Consider the following 19,215-nt stretch of genomic DNA (forward strand, 5'->3'; position numbering starts at 1 on the left):
CCAGAATGCGCTGCTACTGCAAAAAAGGTTATGGTGCATTGTAGTCCGTTCATATTTCAAGTCTCATTGCTTCCAGCGAATATTCGCCTGCACCATCAAGGCATCCTTCGCAAGTTGCTCAGACTCTAGGACGTATTGAAACTATACCTGCTCCTTCAGACTTGCTGCTGTATTATCAGAACGTCGGTGGTATCAAGTGTGATGTCGACGATTTTCGCGTAGCTACCTCGGATCTTTGCTACGACATCATTATTCTCACGGAGACATGATTAGATTCACGCACGCTCTCTCGTCAGGGGTTCGGCGACGATTATGAAGTTTTCCATTGTGATAGGAATGCTGCTAATAGTCGGAAAGTTAAAGGTGGAGGTGTTTTAGTGGCTATAAATTCTAGGTTTAAAGCTAGGTTACCAGAAAATAATGCTTGGATATGCTTAGAGCAGGTGTGGACGTCGATTAAACTGGGCCATCGTACCTTGTTTCTCTGTGCGGTTTACCAATCGGTCTTCTCTGTTCTGGATACCGCCAAAGCTACCGATGAAGTTATTTTGTTTGGTGACTTCAATCTCCCGGGGATTTTATGGAAAAAAAAACTCACAACGGCTTCCTCTTTCCTGACATGGATCACTCTGTCATCCATTCCTACGCTTCGCTTCTTCTGGACAATTACAGCTCAGCCACTCTTTCTCAAATCAACCATGTTATTAACCAGAACAACCGCACTTTCGATCTTTGTTTTGTAAGCGTCCAGGACATGGCTCCTTTCTTATGCGAGGCACCCACTCCTCTGGTGAGACTGAATCGTCACCACCTGCCACTACTGGTGACGTTAAGTACTAAGCTGATGCATGATTTTAATATTTCACCTGCCACCGTTTCCTACGCTTTTCGCAACGCCGACCATGGTAGTATCGCCGAGTTACTCTCCAATTTAGATTGGGACGACTTATTGGACACCGTTGACATTGACAATGTCTTGGCATAAATATATCATTGACAGACACGTTCCGAAAAAGTTTCATCATCATACGACCCATCCACCATGGCATACGAGCGAATTTCGTCGACTGAAATCCAGAAAGAGAGCCGCTCTTAGGAAGTTCACCAAGCACCGCACACTATCCCTTCAACGTCACTATGTCAGGATCAATCACGCATACAAACGAGTTGCGAAACGGTGCTTTCTTCAGTATCGACGTGGATTGCAGAGAAAGCTTAAGTCACGTCCGAAGCAGTTTTGGAAGTTTGTCAACGAACAACGTCATGAAACTGGTCTGCCGTCGTCTATGACACATAATGGTAACGTGGCCTCATCTACGCAAGATATCTGTCAACTGTTCTCTGAAAAATTTGCTAGTGTCTTCACGGACGAGAGACTGAGTGACGACCATGCCTGACTGGCTGCCAGGTACGTCCCACTCTCTGGCCAAACCATGAGCAGAATTGACATCAATCCCGAGATGTTTTTCAGGGCTTCCTCGAAACTCAAGTCGTCGTACAATCCGGGTCCTGACGGAATTCCATCGGCGTTCCTCAATACGCACTTGGACAGTTTGTTGTCTCCACTGCTGCACGTTTTTCAACGGTCTGTGGACGTCGGTGTTTTCTCATCCTGTTGGAAGCTAGCGCACATGTTTCCAGTACATAAAAAAGGCAACAAACAGGACGTTGGTAACTACCGTGGCATTATTTCGCTTAGCGCTGTTGCTAAATTGTTCGAACTCGTTGTTATGAAACCGTTACTCGCTCACTGTAAGCCATATATTAGTATCGACCAGCATGGTTTCATGGCTGGTCGCTCCACTGCCACTAAATTGCTGTGCCTTACTTCCTACATCTCTAACAGTATGTCGGATCGTGCTCAGACGGATGTCATTTATACTGACTTATCTGCTGCCTTCGATAAATTGAATCACCGCATATCAATCGCTAAACTGGACAGGCTTGGTATCCACAGCTGCCTTTTGCAATGGTTTCAGTCGTACCTCACCGATCGCTATCTTACTGTTGTCATTGGTGATCACCAGTCCCGTACGTTCGCTGCCATATCCGGCATACCCCAGGGTAGTCACCTGGGACCGCTGATTTTCCTGATTTATTTAAACGACGTGAATCTGGTAATTGAGGGACCACGATTATCTTACGCAGATGACCTTAAACTTTACCTCCGAATTCACTCAATTGAAGACTGTTGCTTCCTTCAACGTCAGCTGAATGCTTTTGCTGATTGGTGTATTCTGAATCGTATGGAGGTTAACCCGTCCAAATGCTTGGTTATCTCTTTTTCACGCAAGAAAGAGACTATTATGTTCAAGTATGTTTTGTTAGGCACTGAAATTGAGCGCGTCAGCCAAATTCAGGACCTAGGCGTGATTCTGGATACAAAACTCTCTTTCAAGCAGCACATCTCGCACACCGTCGACAAAGCTTCCAGAATTCTAGGGTTTATCTTCAGGATTGCCAAAGACTTCATGGATATCTACTGCCTTAAATCGTTGTACTGCTCCTTGTCTCGCTCCATATTAGAATACTGCTCGGTTGTCTGGACTCCTCACTACAACAACGGTGTCGAAAGAGTTGAGTCTGTTCAGTGACGGTTCCTGAGATATTTATGCGCTACGTAAACTGCCGTGGACGGATCCCTTTCGATTGCCTAGCTACGAAAGTCGTTTGCAACTGATCCATCTGGAGCGCCTGTCGGTCCGAAGAGATACAGCAAGGGCATTGCTAATTGCGGATATTTTGCAAGGACGCACCGATTGCCCTGTCCTCCTAGAGCAAATTGACATCAATGTTCAACCCCGAGCCCTACGGAATAATTCAATGTTGCACCTTCCCATACAGCGAACTAATTATGGCATGTTCGGTGCAATTGGTGGTTTACAGAGACTCTTCAATTCAACGTCTCGAAGTGTTGGCGGGCATGTTGCCACTATCGGATCGGATTTCGGAATTGTCCCTCAGGCTCCTCACCCGTTGTGAAGTTATGAACCCACTGGTAATCGAAAACTTTGAGAAGCTTCTTGAGCTAAACCCTCAAACTCGTTTTATGTCATTGTACTACGTGTACATAACTCAGGATGTCAGCCCTTCACAGCATAATCCCCATCGTGTATGCTTCTCCGACTTCGGCAATTCAGTTAGTTTTGATTTATCAATGACGCGGGAGATTCGTGGAATCCCAGAACATCATCACGAATTTCATAGCGTCTCCCGAATGCTTCATGCTCCTTGTTCCGTATATGTTGCTGAACTGGCGGCAATACACTATACGCTAGAAACGATCGCCTCACTTGCACCAGATCACTATTTTATTTTTACGGATATTCTTAGTTCTGTCGAGGCTATTCGCTCCATGAGGCCGGTAAAGCACTCCTCGTATTTTCTCATGAAAATACGAGAGCTTCTAAGTGCTTTATCTTTAAGATCTTTTGTCATCACCTTTGCATGGGTCCCATCTCATTGCTCGATTCCGGGCAATGAGAAGGCGGACTCGCTTGCAAAGGTGGGCGCTATGGAAGGCGATATTTACGATCGACAAATCGCCTACAATGAATTTTTCTTCATTTATCGTCAACAGTCGCTCGCCAGCTGGCAAAATAAATGCAGTGAAGGGAGTTTGGGACGATGGCTATTCTCGATCATCCCTAAGGTGTCGAAGAGTCCTTGGTTCAAGGGGTTGGATGTGGGTCGAGACTTCATTCGTCTGATGTCTCGCCTCATGTCCAATCACTATTCGTTAAACGCTCACTTGTTTCGTGTTGGGCTGGGAGACAGCAATCTCTGTGAATGCGGACAAGGTTACCAAGACGCCGATCACATCCTTTGGTCTTGTGCTGAGCATCGTGGAGTCAGATCTGAGCTGTGCGATTCCCTTCGGGCTCGAGGTAGACAACCTAATGTTCCAGTTCGGGATATTTTGGCTAGACGTGATCTGGAGTTTATGAAACTCATATATGTTTACTTTTAGAATACTAACCTTAGATTGTAAGTTTGATTAACCTTGTGTTTAGTTTGTGTATTGTGCATGTAGTTTTTTTTTTAATGTTTGTTTTCAAGATGAATAGAAATAAGTTCATGTTTTAGGATTAATTAAATATTTGTATAATAAATCATATTTCAAACCTCCTTCTCCCTTTCCTCATCCAAAAAATTGTAAATCTCCACTAACCTCGAGACGACCGCGAGTAATCGGTTCAATTCCTTTAACTCTAGATTTAAGACATTAATCATGTATAATGCAAATGATAACTCGGCTCTGTAAAGTTTATTCGATTGAGCCTGTACAAATAAATTAATACAAAAAAAAGAGACTCTTCAATAGTATCTCCGCACTGTTTGATTTTGACCTGACTCGCCAGCTGCTTCGCCGAAGGTTTAGTTCGTTTTTTTCTAGATCAGTTTAGCTTGTTTAGTAATGTTCCTTTTTTTTACGAGATGACTATCTATGTACTTATTGATGTTTTGTTTAAGTACTTTTCATGTTTAGTTTAAGTTACATCATTGGGGCAAATAACGCCTGTTGATGTTCAGTAATTTTTTTCCTTGGTTTTGTTTTCCGTTGATCCTGTTTTCCGTGCTGAGCACTAATGCTACCGACGCCAGGAAGGCAGTTCCCACACCTGGACCCTACCTATCGACCCATCAACTCATGAACCGGCGACCAACGGCTTTACTTCCCTTCCGAAGGAAGGCGTGATCAGAGATGGTATGCCTCAGAACATCCCGGCGGCGCCGACTGGAATTAAACCCAGGCCTGCTGGGGTGAGAGGTAATCACGCTTACCACTACACCACCGGCGCCGCTATGTTCAGTCATATAAATAAATAAATAAATATTTAGACAGACATGCCAAATTTCAGTGCGATACTGTCTTTAGTTTTGTTTTGACAGCTGATTATTGTTGACGTGTTTGGCATCATGTTGAGTATGGATAAAAACGATTTTCGTTCTCTCATTAAACATTATTTTTTGAGAGGCAAAACGGTAAAAGAATCAAAAGAAAAGTTGGTTAAATATTATGGGGCTAATGCTCCGTCATATTACACCGTCAAATATTGGTTTCGAGAGTTTCGTGGTGGTGACAGAGGACAATGTCAAAAAAAATACATGAAATGGTGTTGGCTGACTGAAAAGTGAAGGTGCGCGAGCTACCAAAAATAGTACTGAGCGCACGCTGTGCAAAGATTAGTACTGTGCATTATTGGAGCGATTGAAGGCCGAAATCGCTGCAAAACGGCTTCACATGAAGCAAAAACAAAATGTTTTTGCTAGACAATGTGCAATGCTCCAATTGCTTCCGAATCCACCGTATTCGCCCGATTTGGCTCCCTCAGACTATTGATGAATCTACGTTACGGTCGACCAGCAGATGGAAATTAGAGTCGGTGTATAATGAGTCACGCCAAGAGTGAAGCCAAGTCTACCTATTGAACTGTCAAACCGGCTACCTATCGTGCAAAGTAAACAAGCATTAAACGCTGTACAGACTGGAGAGTTATAACATGTTATAACGGTTGTCAAATAATTGCAACACAGAAACCAACATCAAGATAGCGCAATAACATGTTATAACTCTGTAGTCTGAACGTACTAGTGAGCATTACATTTGTCATGCGATACGTTTTGTAATGATCAGTAATGACAACCCAACAAACATTGCATGTTAAATAAGAGCTTATTCAGACAAAAATAAGCTTCTTCAGCAACAAAATGGCTTATTTAGCTGTTAATCAACTCAAATTGTTTGTTGGGAATTTCTACTATTTTTCTTTAAGATAATTCGACAAAATCACTGATATAATGATTTACTACAGCCGTTAATTTTTTTCCTCGCTAGAAGTCATTTGAAGTTGATGCAGAAGTCCTCTGTTGCCAAGTTAAAAGAAAGGGAATCTTTCGAAAACCGTGATGCGAGTTCAACTGTTTTTCTCTTGGCATGACTCATTATACACCGACTCTAATGGAAATGATGAGAAAATGAAAATGACGTTTTGCTACCTGTCAAATCGTATGGAATATTTTTTAGTACATCATCACTTTGTGGTTTTGGATTTCAAACCTAGGTGTCCCATGCACTGGTGCAGTTTCACGTAGATTCATCAATTATATCTTCTCAAACCTCAAAAGATGGCTCATCAATCAAAAATTCAGCTCACGTGAGGAAACCATCGACGCCGCGGAGGAGTATTTTGCAGACCTTCCGGAAAATTACTTTCTGGACGGGATCATGAAGTTGGAAAATCGCTGGAATAAGTGTATCCAGCTAAAAGGGGACTATATTGAATAAAATAAAAAAGCCTATTGATGAATCTACGCGAAACTGCACCAGTGCATGCGACACCTAGGTTTGAAATACAAAACCACAAAAGTGATGATGTACTAAAAAATATTCCATGCGATTTGACAGCTAGCAAAACGTCATTATGATTTTCACATCATTTCCATCTGCTGGCCGACCGTAACGTAGATTCATCAATAAAAAATTCATTCCCAAGGAGGTAATTTTTAACCCCACTTTAGTTGAAATTAAACATATTTGCTAAATTAGGTAAAACCACTGGAGTAGATAATTTTAAATCCATAGTTATTCAAGTTTGCTTTCATGTCATTCGACACACTCTGTTGGACCTTATGGGAGGGTTGCAACCTTTGGTTGCACGAGATTGCAGCTGTTGCAGGTACTTTGGATACCAGCGGGACCAGATCTGCTGCAGATCCTTCTGGGTCAAGTTCCAGTGGTCCAAACGGTTGTCTGCGGTCTCCTTCCAATTTGGCGTAGGAACCGCTTGGAGATTAGTCCCAACAAGGAAGTGTCCTAGAGTTAGGACGTCTAGATCGGTAGGATCCTATGGGATCGGCGTTAGAGGCCGAGCATTGAGGCACATATCGACTTGCGCTAACAACGTAAGCAGATCCTCGTAGGCAAAGTTAACGTTACCGACGACCTTGAGAAGGTGATTTTTCGCCGATTTGACTGCGGCCTCCCAGAGGCCTTCAAAGTGTGGTGCTCTAGGCGGAATGAACTTCCAAGTAATTTCGTTCTCGGCACACCAGTCGAAGATTTGTTGTCGTTCGGCGGCTTCAGCCTTCAGACTCTGTTGAGAGCATGTGAAGCACCTTTGAAGGTAATGGTGTTATCGGAATGGAGTTCGACGACTTTTCCTCGGCGGACGACTAGACGAAGGAGTGCAGCTAGGAACGCAGGAGTTGACAAGTCACTCACTAATTCTATGTGGACAGCCTTGGTTGAGAAGCAGACGAAGATGGCCACGTAGACTTTGGTAGGTCCACGATTTCTAACTGCTGACTTCACGTAAAAGGGCCCACAATAGTCAACACCGTACAAGGAAAACGGACGCGTCGGGGAAACTCGCGATACCGGCAGATCGGCTGTGCTCTGCTGGACTAGAGTGAGCTTGAATCGGAAACAAGTGTGGCATTGGTGGAAGACGGACTTAACTAGATTTCTGCCACCCATGATCCAGAACTTCTAACGGAGAGTGGCTAGCAGGAGTTGCGGACCTGCGTGGAGTAGGCTTACATGGTAACTGCTAGCCAGCAGAGCAGACAACGCATGTTTGGCGGACAGAACGATTGGGTGCTTATTAGCGACGGAAAGCGCATAGTTACTTAGACGACCACCGACGCGAAGATTACCGTCTTCAACCATGAAGGGTTTCAGCCACTTGAGTGCTGAAGATTTGGCGACGCGGTCGCTGTTTGATAGATCCGATAACTCCTCGTCGAAAGTTTCATGCTGCGCTAAGCGGCAGAGTAGCTGTTCAGCGTGTTGGAGCTCGATAGTGCAAAGTGGAATGACAAACGGTGGCTTGAGTTGGCTGCTAACGTTCAACGCACAGTTCGAAAAAGTAGTGTAAATTTCTGTTCAGTATGATGCACATAAATGGAGCGTCACATATGATATAAGTTTACATTATATATCATGTAAAGTTCTGAGACATTTCATGCAATGTAGCAAATATTGTATACAAAAGCCCATTGTTGTAAACAACATTGTTCACAAGTTGCTCGGTTGCGTGAAATGAAATACATGTTTACGTTAATGAATGTTTACATCAATATTAAAATTCAGAATTTTTATCTGTGCGGGGCAGGATTTGATCCGGAACGGCGTAACTGTGAGTGTTCCTTCAGGCGCTGTAGATAACGACCGCAGAATGCTACACGGATAGAAATCTCCTTATACCTTTTGGCAAATTTCTATTGTTGATTATTCATAAAATGTATAAGTCAACTAATAAGCAGACGCCTTGCAAAAAGTTAATGAAGATCATGTGTCAAATGAAATGTATAAGCGGTCACACATACCTTTAATGTATCCTTATAGGAGCTATGTGGTATGTCTTATGGAATGTATAAGGCTTATGCTTTGGCAAAAATGTATAAGTGAAACACATGAATAAAATAATTGATTTTCGTTTCGTGTACTACTCGGCGTAGCTTGTTGTACCGAGAGTAGCGGAAAAACAACTCCTCACAGAAATTGATTTGTGCGGCGGTCATTGCAACAATTGGAGTCTTGCGTCCTTCTTCGGCTGCTACGGAAGAGTTTTCCTGGTCGATGATGATTACAGGCTATTGATCAGGAGTCAGCGAAAGCCAGGATGGGCCGTGCTACCAACGAGAACAATTTAGGATGTCTTTTGGTATGAAACCACGAGAAGTGTCATCGGCGGGATTCTCGGAACCAGCAATATGCCTCCAGTAGTCGATATTCGTAGTGGTCTGGATCTTGGACACTCGGTTAGCGACGAATGTCTTCCAACGAGTTGGAGAAGCGCGCAGCCACTAACGGCACGGCGAGTATCGCCATCATTTGGTCATTTATTAGTGTATGGTACCCGTTTATTAGGGTTATAACTTGACCACTTATAGATGGATTTCGATTCTCATCACACCATTTGATTCATATTTAATGTAAGATTTGATTGCTATGCAGATTATAGTAGTTTATCATAAGAAAACTATTGAAAATTTATCAAATGCAATCAACCAACCGCGTACATGATTGCTGTAACTAAATATATCATATTAACAATATGATCCACTCATGCCTTTTCCAAATGCTGCAATGGTGACCCGCAAAATATTGCTTCACGTAGATGGTGCGTTGAAAAAGGTCAGCAACAATCATTCAATTACAATCCAGGGGTGTGAATATAGCACTTATTACAAAATTAAGAGTCGAATTATTTTCATAAATTACATTGTGTATATTACTTTGAAATTTGTCTGACATGTCACTGTTGTCATCAAGTTAAATAAAATGCTTAAATACATTCATTTGAAATATTAAACAAATTTTCATTTGATTTACCACTCGTGACGATAAACAATACATTGGTAGCCTTTTTGGCCACAGAGGTGCTTTCATCGCTAAAAATTCGGTTCGCCAGGTAAGTGAAAGAGTGGATCATATTGTTAATATAATATCACAGACAAACAGACGTAACACTTCATTGTGTATCTTCGTTCACGCATTTAACGGTTGATTTGAATATTATAAGTTCCGCGAACTACTCGCCGCAGCGCTGGCATCGGATCACTTTGACGTTTCTATACATTCTATAGAACTTTTATGCAATATTGTTTGCGAGTTAACGAGCAAGCTTGTTTTCCGCGAGAAGCCCGAGAGATGTCGTTACTGAGGTTCTATGTTTTGAGATACTATGTATTCAAGAAAAACTTTTTCAAAGAGTTACGTCTGTTTGTCTGTGATAATATATTTGCTGTAACTAACGAGAGAACAGACAGAGACAAGCCGAAAGCGAGGTTATAAAAAAGCGTACCTATACGTTTTGTTTCAGTTCGTTTGTATATGTGTCCATTGTCATATCGTTGACTTCTAAAGGCCCACGCACATTAGATCCGGATCGAAAACGTTGTGAAAAAGTGACAGCTAAATCTATTGTTTAACTGTCAAATTTACGTCAACGCAACGCAAACGGATCTAATGTGGGTGGACCTTAAGTGAATGCTTCGTACTGTTTCATCACCAAAGAGCGATTAGTTTTTAAATGTTTCGGCATGGCGACTTGATAATGGATGGCTAACTTATTTTTTTATTAAAATATCAATAATTTTGCACTTTGTTCCATACATTATTTCTACATAATATCGCTATTGCTACAAAGAACAAAATGTAGAAATCATCGGAAGAAACAATATTTCAAGAGAGATTTTACGATTTTCCGAAAATGTCCACACTACTTGGTTTAGCCACCACCAGAATCTTGTACTGCTATCTTTTAGAATCGATGGTGAAAACAGTAATCAATTGTTTACTATACCTTGACATTTCAACAAGATAGATCGTTGCGATATTCATCAAAGTTGGTTCGATGAATAAAGGGTTGTGCATAAATCATGTAGACATTTCAGTGGGAAGATAGTTTTGCGAGTGTCTATGATCTATGATCCATTCAAATTTCCAAACCCACCATTCACTAACCAGGTGACGCTAGTATGCAATTTGACATCTTATTATTTACTATAACTTGATAGCTCGACCAGATAGAAGCTTGCAGCCGTGAGTAAAGTTGTTCTAAATGACTAAACCTGTCGTTTAGTGGGACATTACAAACCGAGGAGATCGAAGTAGGTCGCGCTGGAAAGTTGACACGTTTTTAATTTTGCTGCTGATTTTCATTTGGTGATTTTAACCATTTTAATCATGTTAACAAACTTGTTTAACTGTTCAAAATATCATGGACGGGATTGGATAGATCAGACCATGGCAGATGATAAGTGAACAAGAAAAAGAAAAAAGGAAGATCCTGGAGCGGTGTTTGTTGGGAGCTGTCTTAGCTGATGGGCAAAGAAAATCCTAAGATCACGATGGTGTGAATCCAGCAGGCTTATAGTGATACTGAGAGATGCCGGACTGTTGCATTTGATGCATCTCTTTCCGAGGGCTAGCAACGAGTAGCGGTTTTCCTTAATCAAGAACCAAGAAACTTTTCTGAATTGTATTCGGGAGCTTCAAGCATTATTCGGGTGAGATTCTTCCTTTTTATTTATTTAGTTCGTAACATTATGTTACGCTTGGTGGCCTAGTGGCTGCTGCGTTTGCTTACTGTGCATAAGATCGTAGGTTTATTATCAAATTCCCCAAAAAAAACAAACATATGCTTTTGGTTGTATCGCCTGGTTGAGGCGAATCCTGACCTAATACCGTACCCAATACTCCAACTCCGTAGTACTTATAAGGGTGTCACTACTTCGGTGGCCTCTCGTTGAGTATATACTACATCAACCATTTCCTTTCCTATCCCTAGTTACGGTAAATATAGGCATACAAAAGGAAAAGTTCGCGAGTCATTGTGAGTTTTAGCGAACTTTTCCCTGTAGATTGATTAGAGACCCGTTTTTGTCAGTTTTTACACAAGGGAAGATAGAACTAGGGTTCCTTCCTCTTTTTCCTTTCTCCTACGGCCTTTTATTCCATTTTTTCTTTTCAGAAAGCGAGTAATGGCGCTATAACCATAAGCCATATAGGGCTAAGACAAGAGCTAGTACTCATGTGCCAACCACTCGAGGAAAATGGAGCATCATTTAACTTTTTTTTTAGATGAAATGCTCCCAGCGACCAATCATTTATAATAACGGAAGGTACGGTACGAGATGTCCACGTTTCATCCATTTATTGGATTCAGGCCCGATGTTTCTGAATCATCTTGCCCCTTGTATGCTGCACAGTAGGCCTGGCCGTTTTGATATATTTTGCGCATCTCTGATGTACAAAATATATCAAATAGACAAGAAAAAGGATGGAGGTATATCTATCATTTTCCAGGATGCTTTCATGAACTGGCTGTGTTGGTGTTAGATTAGATTAGATTAGATAACTAAAACTATCGTTTGGTGGACACTTCAGTTGAAAATTCGCTCACCACTAGTGCCATTTGATTATAATGGCTTGCTTAGATCGTCATCTCGACTAGATAAAAGCTTGCGGTCTTGAGTTACATTCTTCAGGTGCCAAAGACCGGTTGTATAGTGGTCAGCACAGTTCAAAATTCTCACACCAGGTGGAACGAGGGTTCGATTTGGCATGTAATTATTTGCTTTTACTTTTACCTTTTGGCAAAGGCATTCAGATTTATAAGATCTATTTCTTCACAGCAGCATATTTGTCACAAAACGGTTGTGGAAACTTCAATGGTACTTTCAATTTCAATAAAAAAAAAGAAATAAGTTGCTGCAACTTGTCATGGCGGACACAACCCTTAACTTGTTTTGCTTCGAGTCTTTCAGGAACAAACAAACAAACTCATTCTATATAGGTTTTCGAGGGAAAAAACACTCTTCCGAATGTCGCAACAACCTTGAACCGGTGGAATTTTCTAACAATGAACCTCATCACCCGGTATGTCGAATAGGTTTTCTTCTGAACGATGATGAAGCTTTTCATTTCGCATTGAAAAGCAAACACCCAAGCTATTTCTCCTGAATACCGTCAAATTCAATGAAAGCTGCCCAAAATGCCATCATCTGCCCCGGGAAGTAATCCACTCAAATGCGTTCGCATCACGGCTGTGACACAGTGAAATATGTATCATACATCTATATGTAATATCCTACCATCCCCCTGCACGGCCCTAGTTTGGATTTGGTATCTAGTGAGTATGGCAAGGTATAGAAGCAACAGGTCTCTTTCGATCCAAAATTCCAACGACGAAAGCAAAGCGAGTCACAAATGCCTTATCTACAACCCGAACGGCCATTTTTCCTCGAATATGCCATTCCTATCGTACACGCACAGAGGAAAGCTTTGGCTGGGGTGGCTTTTTGAAAGAAATTTATTTAGAACCGGACGAAGACATTATGGAGCTTGGACATTCCACCCGAGACATGCAATGAAAGACGTTGGCCATCCAGCCAATGGTTTAAAAACTTTGAGGAAAATTTGTTTACGCTAACAAGATTGCATATTATATATCCGATTATCCGGTGTTGTCCCATCGCGATGCTTCGGGCGGTGATGAAAATGTTTGCTTTTATTGTGGGACACATCACAACCTACATATTTATCTGAAACTTGTTTCTCATGTGCCCGTCCGGGGCACGTACCAACGACCTTGGAATAGGATCGATTTTATACCAACTCCCGTGATAGCAACTAATGCCTATTGCTGTTGCTGTGAGAAAACGTGCTGAAAATTCTGCATCAGGGATGATATCGGTGCTGGAGATTTTCAATGGTGCGGGAAAACGAAGGAAATAGGATGGATATACAGTAATCTCTCCATTTATGCGGTGGGTGGTACCCAACTAGGCTGATTTTTCGTATGTGATCAGTGTCAACAATAAACATAAACTACAGAAAATCAGCTCAATTGGTGGAGTCGAGAAATAGCGGTGGAGGGATTACTGTAGCTCTACTATAGACACAAAGTTTACTGAGTAGGGTCAGCGTAGGAATTACGAACAATATAATTCATAATCTTTGAAAGGCAAAAGTAATTATTCAAAGTCAAGTGACCTTTCTCTTAATATGTCTGTTAGCTGGATGAAAGGTGGATCAATTTTTTACAACTTCCAAAACAAGTATTAAAAGATTATTTATTATTTGTCAAGTAAGAGGCGAGGCCGTCACCATCATCATTTGCGAGATCGAATTCATTATCTGACCATAGTTCGGAATCATACCTTAGAAAAATCACACTGATAGCGAAATTCGATGGCAGAAGAAAAACTTCAGGCATTATATAACAGGAAGAGTATATGGAACATTGGTCTTAATAAAAATCGATACGAAGATGATCTGCAGAATAAATAATGAAGAAAGCAACGCATGCTTTGCAGACGATTTATGCTTCGGATATTCCATTGTGAGAAAGCAAGATTGGTATTCGTCTCATTTTTGCACCGTTCATTTTATTCTGAAAGAATTTTCACTGTCCCGGCATTTTTATGATAGGAATTATTTGTGGCATGATGAAATGCCAACTTCGAAGAAAAATGTGCCAACCAAAAAAATAAGAAAAACAAAACCACAAAGACTTGAAGAGCGTGTCTTTTCCTAGTAAATCTACGTAAGTAAATTTGTACATGACAGATGTGCGAACTTCGATAACGAAATGCAGACATCATCAATGTCAAACCCATGGATGACGTTTACATCCCGTAGAGGGAATACGCGTATGTTACTCACAAATTTTTATTGCTGCACACATAGTTTTTTCTACCGAGCTTGGCTGTGCAAATCTCGGCAAAAATAAGCTTCACTGAGAACTCAGCAAAAGTGACATTTGATTGCTGACTCTTGGATAATGCTTAGCTGAATCTCAGCAAACAAATGAAATGTTTGCTGAGATCTCAATAAAACTTTTTTTGCTGAAATTTGCACAGCCAAACTCGGTAGAAAAAAACTAAGTGTGTGTAAACCAGCAAAATTTTGTTGGATTTTGCCTAGCTGGAAAGCCAGTAATCTTTCCAGCAAACTAAACATTGCTGGGTGTCCAGCAAATATTTTTTGACAGAAGCAATTTATTTTTGAAATTTATGATGGAAATTTCGCGCCAAATCGCATTCGGAGCTGGCAGCACCCTCTCAGATTTCAATGAAACTTTCTGGATGTGTGGACCTTGACTAAATAAGCCACTTTGCATATACTTAGTTCTTCCAAAATTTATCTAGGCTAACCTTTAAGAAGGGCCAAACTTTTTTTTGACGATTTTTTTTTTTCAAAAAAATATTATGGAGAAATGACAACTCCTACAACAAACAAGTCGATTTAAAAAAAAATGCCATATTTGATTTGGATGAAACTTTATCTCAAGATAGGTAATTATGTTTACTACCAACCGTCCATACATTGTGAGATGGGCACTTATGAGGGATTTTTTTTTCTAGCCAAAACATTTTCATGTCTTAACTGATTTTTTTTTAATTTACCATTTTTACACAAAACTACACACTAAGATTATTTCACCGAAATCTGTGAAATTTACCGAAACAACAGCTGAACGTTCGGTGAATAGTTCGGTGATTTTTCACAAATTTTCTGTAATTTTTCACCGATTATCTGTGAAAAATTACAGGAAATCTGTGAAAAATCACTGAACTGTTTACCAAACGTTCAGCTGTTGAGATTTCGGTAAAATTTCACAGATTTCGGTAAAATAATCTAAGTGTGTAAACAAGTCTCAAAATCATCTCAGAATCCAATGAAGCTCAATTTGCGATTCAATTTTGTCTAATCAGCACTTAAGTTAATTTTGATTAATCGAGAATTTCATATGAAAAGGGCTCATGATGCATTTCTCATCAAATCGTATTCGGAATTGGCAGCACCCTCTCAGAGTTCAATAAAACTTTCTGGACATGTACTGCCGTTATATGCATAACTGTCCCATGTTCTATGCAATCCTTATGCACCGTGGGACTTTTATGCGTATAACGGCAGTGTAGACCTTGTCGAAAAAAATATCATTCCCTTAATCTGTTGTCTACTACTGACAAGATTTTTCATATATCATTTATTTATATATTTTCAATGTTTTAAACCTATTTTCATACATGCTATTTTTTCCTTTTTTCCAATCTGGTTAAATATTTTTGGTTCATCTTCTGAATTAGAATACCTTTTTGCCGCTACTTTGCACCAGTTATAGGCACAAAACTGTGGAATTTCTGTGTGCCAGATATTGTCTTTGTGCTATTATATAGTTCTTCGACTTCTTCTGACATTTCGATGTACTGTTCAGTGGATATGTACTCGAAACGTAGTTTTGTGATATTTTCATCTGTTTGTTCAACTGCCCAGTTATATAATTCTCGTGGAGTTGTTATGGTGATTCCATAATCTCAAGCAAGACTAGCTCTCTTTGCCATTCGCTTAAGAGTGCCACCAATGGTATCACAGGGACCTTTTCCATAAGACGTTGCAAAAAAAATGCTGCTTCTAATCCATGCTTTGACTGAAATCTACACTGACTAGCAAAATTTTATAATTTTTTGTATTGTGATGCTGCCCCATCTGACTTAAAAGTAATTTTAGAAAAATCTATCGATTGTTTAATAAAATCTATCATTTTTTAGATGAACAACTGAACTGCAACTGTATCGTGAGTCATTACTTCTGATTTGGTAATGAAGCTAACATTTTCAAGTTTATTGTCTTTCTTATAATAAACTTCAAATCGATGTAGGGTAGAGAACTAATTTGGCCTAATCGCCCGTTTTGGGCCTATCGAGCAGAAAACTTCAAATAAATCCATTATTTCAGAGTTAACAAGTCAATTTTGAGCATTTCTAGTTCAAATCGTTAAAAAAAATGTCAATTTTGTCTCGACCCCTTCTGATTTGAATGAAACATTGCTCACGTGTTCACTGCTACTAATGGTTGCATTTTTCATTTAAATATGATTTTTTCCTCCAGAGTAACTTTTGAAAAGGGTGTATAAAAAATTGATTATTTTTTATTCAAAAAATCATAACTTGAAAACTATTGATCTGATCAAAACGACATATGACAAGAAGTTTTAGGTAATTAAATTATCTTTGCGGAAAAAATACACTGAAAGAAAAAACTTCGTAAATTAGTATTTAAAAAACGTAAAACGATGATTATCTCAAAACACCCCCCCTTCGATCTTTATGATTTTTTTTTTCAAGAAAATTGATGGAATACCCTTGAATTTCGTGAAAAGTGTATGCTGGTAACTCTTTTAAAAAGAAATCTATAATTTTTTAAATTTTTGTTGATTTTTATAAGTTGATGAAATTGCATATTTTTTTGAAAAATAACAATTTATTTGGATTCTAAGCATAATTTTCGATAACTTTGCATATAAAAACTTTTTTCCTAAGTCCAGCCGTTCTCAAGTTAATGCAAATTAAAAAAATATAATTATAACAATTTTCAACATTTTAGGCCATTTTCAAATGTTCGTCGAGATGTCCAGCAACGAGATTTTTATTTCATGATTGTATATTAAAAAACAAACAATTCATTCTCAGATATGGTAGCTGTCAGACTTACCCGTTTCTATCTAGAGACAGAGGAAGAGAAGCACGTTGATGTGGTCAAATGAAAGGTTTGTTGAGATAAAAAACAGTATATATTTATTATTTTATTTTACAACTCATATTATTTGAATACATTGAATAATTTGGGTGTATCGTTTGAATTAGAGAATATTTTTACTGCAATTTGGTTGTTTGAAACTGGAATATAGCAATGATATTTTCGAGTTCCAGGAATTGGTTTCACTTTCTTAAAAATTGGATCAAATTCCGTGTCAGCCTTTTTGTATTCTTCCGTAGAAACATAACAAAATGACATTTTTGTTTGAAGATCTTCTTTACGACTATTTGCCCAGTCGTACAGTTGTTAAGGGTTCGTTATAGGGTGCTCGTGTTGCTTAGCTAAACTTGCTCTGGTTGCCATTCTCTTAAGGGTACCGCCAATCGCATCACAATGTCCTTTGCCGTGTGAAGTTGCAAAAAAATGCCATTCAATTTCTACATTATGCTTATCTTTAAATCCACAAATGCTAGCAAAAATGTTTATGTTTTTGTATTGTGATGCTGCTCCATCTGACATAAAAATACACTTTTGGACTGTTATTTGCAACTTTAAAAATTCTAATAATTTTGAGATAATCAACTGAACTGCTACTGTGTCATGCTTTGAAATTGATTTAGGTGGAGGTTTACAACACTTGAAATTGTTATCCATCGTAAAAAACTACTTGCTTTTTAACTTGAAACGCTAAGAGAAATGAACTGAATGGAACAGGTGAAGATCGTCCCAATATATATATATATATATATATATATATATATACATATATATGTAGCAGAATAATTACAATGTTGACATTATACCTATCTTCATTAGGTACAATTGATTATAGCAAACTTTTTTAAGTGTGAGTGTAAGAAGCCTCCACGGGGTGCCTTTTTATGTAGTTGTGATATCGCGGGATGAGCTCTTAAGGCACAATATGGTATACGTCAGAGAAGTACCTAGAGAATTTATCTCAATTACAGGTTTAATAACATATTTCGACAATGAGCATGCATAAGGGCGTATACGCGATGATCGATTCTCTTCATCGTTTTTCTCTTTGCATTGCTCCAGCTAAGCGAAACAATTTTTTAGAATTTGTTCAATGCAGAGTTGTAAGAGGTGGTACTGGCTATCAAAAGCAACAACAAACGTACCGATAAACGTTAAATCTAGCAAGTTAATAACAAAAGAGAAAATCGATGAAGAGAATCGATCATCGCTTGTACGCCCTTATGAATGCTCACTGTCGATTTGTTTACCTGTTTATGTTTTGAGCCTCTGTTATGACATACACAGTTCTATCCAGGTATACAACTAATAGAGGACAGAAAAAAGGCACATGAGTGGGTTTGTTGATTATTTGGGTATATTTGAGAGTATTCACTTATAAACTTGTTTCTTTTCCGCTGCGTCTAAATAGAACCGGGTAAGTCTGACAGCTACCATATTTGAGAATGAATTGTCTGTTTTTTAATATATATTCATGGAAAAACATCTCGTTGCTGGACATCACGACTAACATTTGAAAATGGCCCAAAATGTAGAAAATTATTATAATTATTTTTTTTAAATTGCATTAACTTGAGAACGGCTGGACTTAGGAAAAAAAATTTAATATGCAATGTTTTTGAAAATTATGCGTAGAATCCAAATAAATTACTATTTTACTAAAAAATATGCAATTTCTTCAACTTGTAAAAACCAACAAAAATTTCAAAAATTATAATTTTTTTTTTAAGAAAGTTACCAGTATACACTCTTCACCAAATATTAGGGCATTTTTTCAGTTTTTTTGAAAAAAAAAATTATAAAGATCGAAGGGGGGGTGTTTTGAGATAATCATCGTTTTACGTTTTTTAAATACTAATTTACTAAGTTTTTCTTTCAGTGTATTTTTTTCAGCAAAGATAATTTAACTACCTAAAACTTCTTCTCATATGCTATTTTGATCAGATCAATAGTTTTCAAGTTATGATTTTTTGAAAAAAAAATAATCAATTTTTTATACGCCCTTTTCAAAAGTTACTCTGGAGGAAAAAATCATATTTAAATGAAAAATGCAACCATTAGTAGCAGCGAACACGTGAGAAATGTTTCATTCAAATCGGAAACACTCATGACCAACCGGTTTGCGTTTTGGGCTGGAAATGCTCTTTTGCGTTTGGCACGAT

The 19,215-nt window shown here is 39.0% G+C and overlaps 2 protein-coding genes across 7 annotated transcripts in view; both read right to left on the reverse strand.

Moving 5' to 3' along the window:
• The window catches only part of Rab3-GEF (Rab3 GDP-GTP exchange factor), a 97,360-nt gene that overhangs the window by 67,272 nt on the left and 10,873 nt on the right, over nucleotides 1-19,215 (reverse strand). The window lies entirely within an intron of this gene.
• LOC135706998 (uncharacterized) lies at nucleotides 6,849-7,672 on the reverse strand. Its single transcript, XM_065228717.1, has 3 exons — nucleotides 7,544-7,672; nucleotides 7,226-7,417; nucleotides 6,849-7,097 (listed from the first exon to the last, which is right to left on the reverse strand). The coding sequence occupies exons 1-3, from the start codon at nucleotides 7,670-7,672 to the stop codon at nucleotides 6,849-6,851; spliced, it is 570 nt and encodes a 189-aa protein (XP_065084789.1).

Source organism: Ochlerotatus camptorhynchus, unplaced genomic scaffold (genome assembly GCF_037179485.1).
Source record: "Ochlerotatus camptorhynchus isolate MF236.1 unplaced genomic scaffold, CSIRO-AGI_Acam_v1.1 ptg000300l, whole genome shotgun sequence".
Lineage (NCBI taxonomy): Eukaryota > Metazoa > Arthropoda > Insecta > Diptera > Culicidae > Ochlerotatus > Ochlerotatus camptorhynchus.

What these genes read in the sequence shown, in the direction of transcription:
- LOC135706998 (XM_065228717.1), bottom strand. Translation starts at nt 7,672, where the DNA reads ATGGTTGAAGACGGTAATCTTCGCGTCGGTGGTCGTCTAAGTAACTAT. An exon ending in TGCTGGCTAGCAGTTACCAT is followed by an intron (nt 7,418 to 7,543) that starts GTAAGCCTACTC and finishes TTCCGATTCAAG; the next exon opens with CTCACTCTAGTCCAGCAGAG. An exon ending in AGGCTGTCCACATAGAATTA is followed by an intron (nt 7,098 to 7,225) that starts GTGAGTGACTTG and finishes TGCTCTCAACAG; the next exon opens with AGTCTGAAGGCTGAAGCCGC.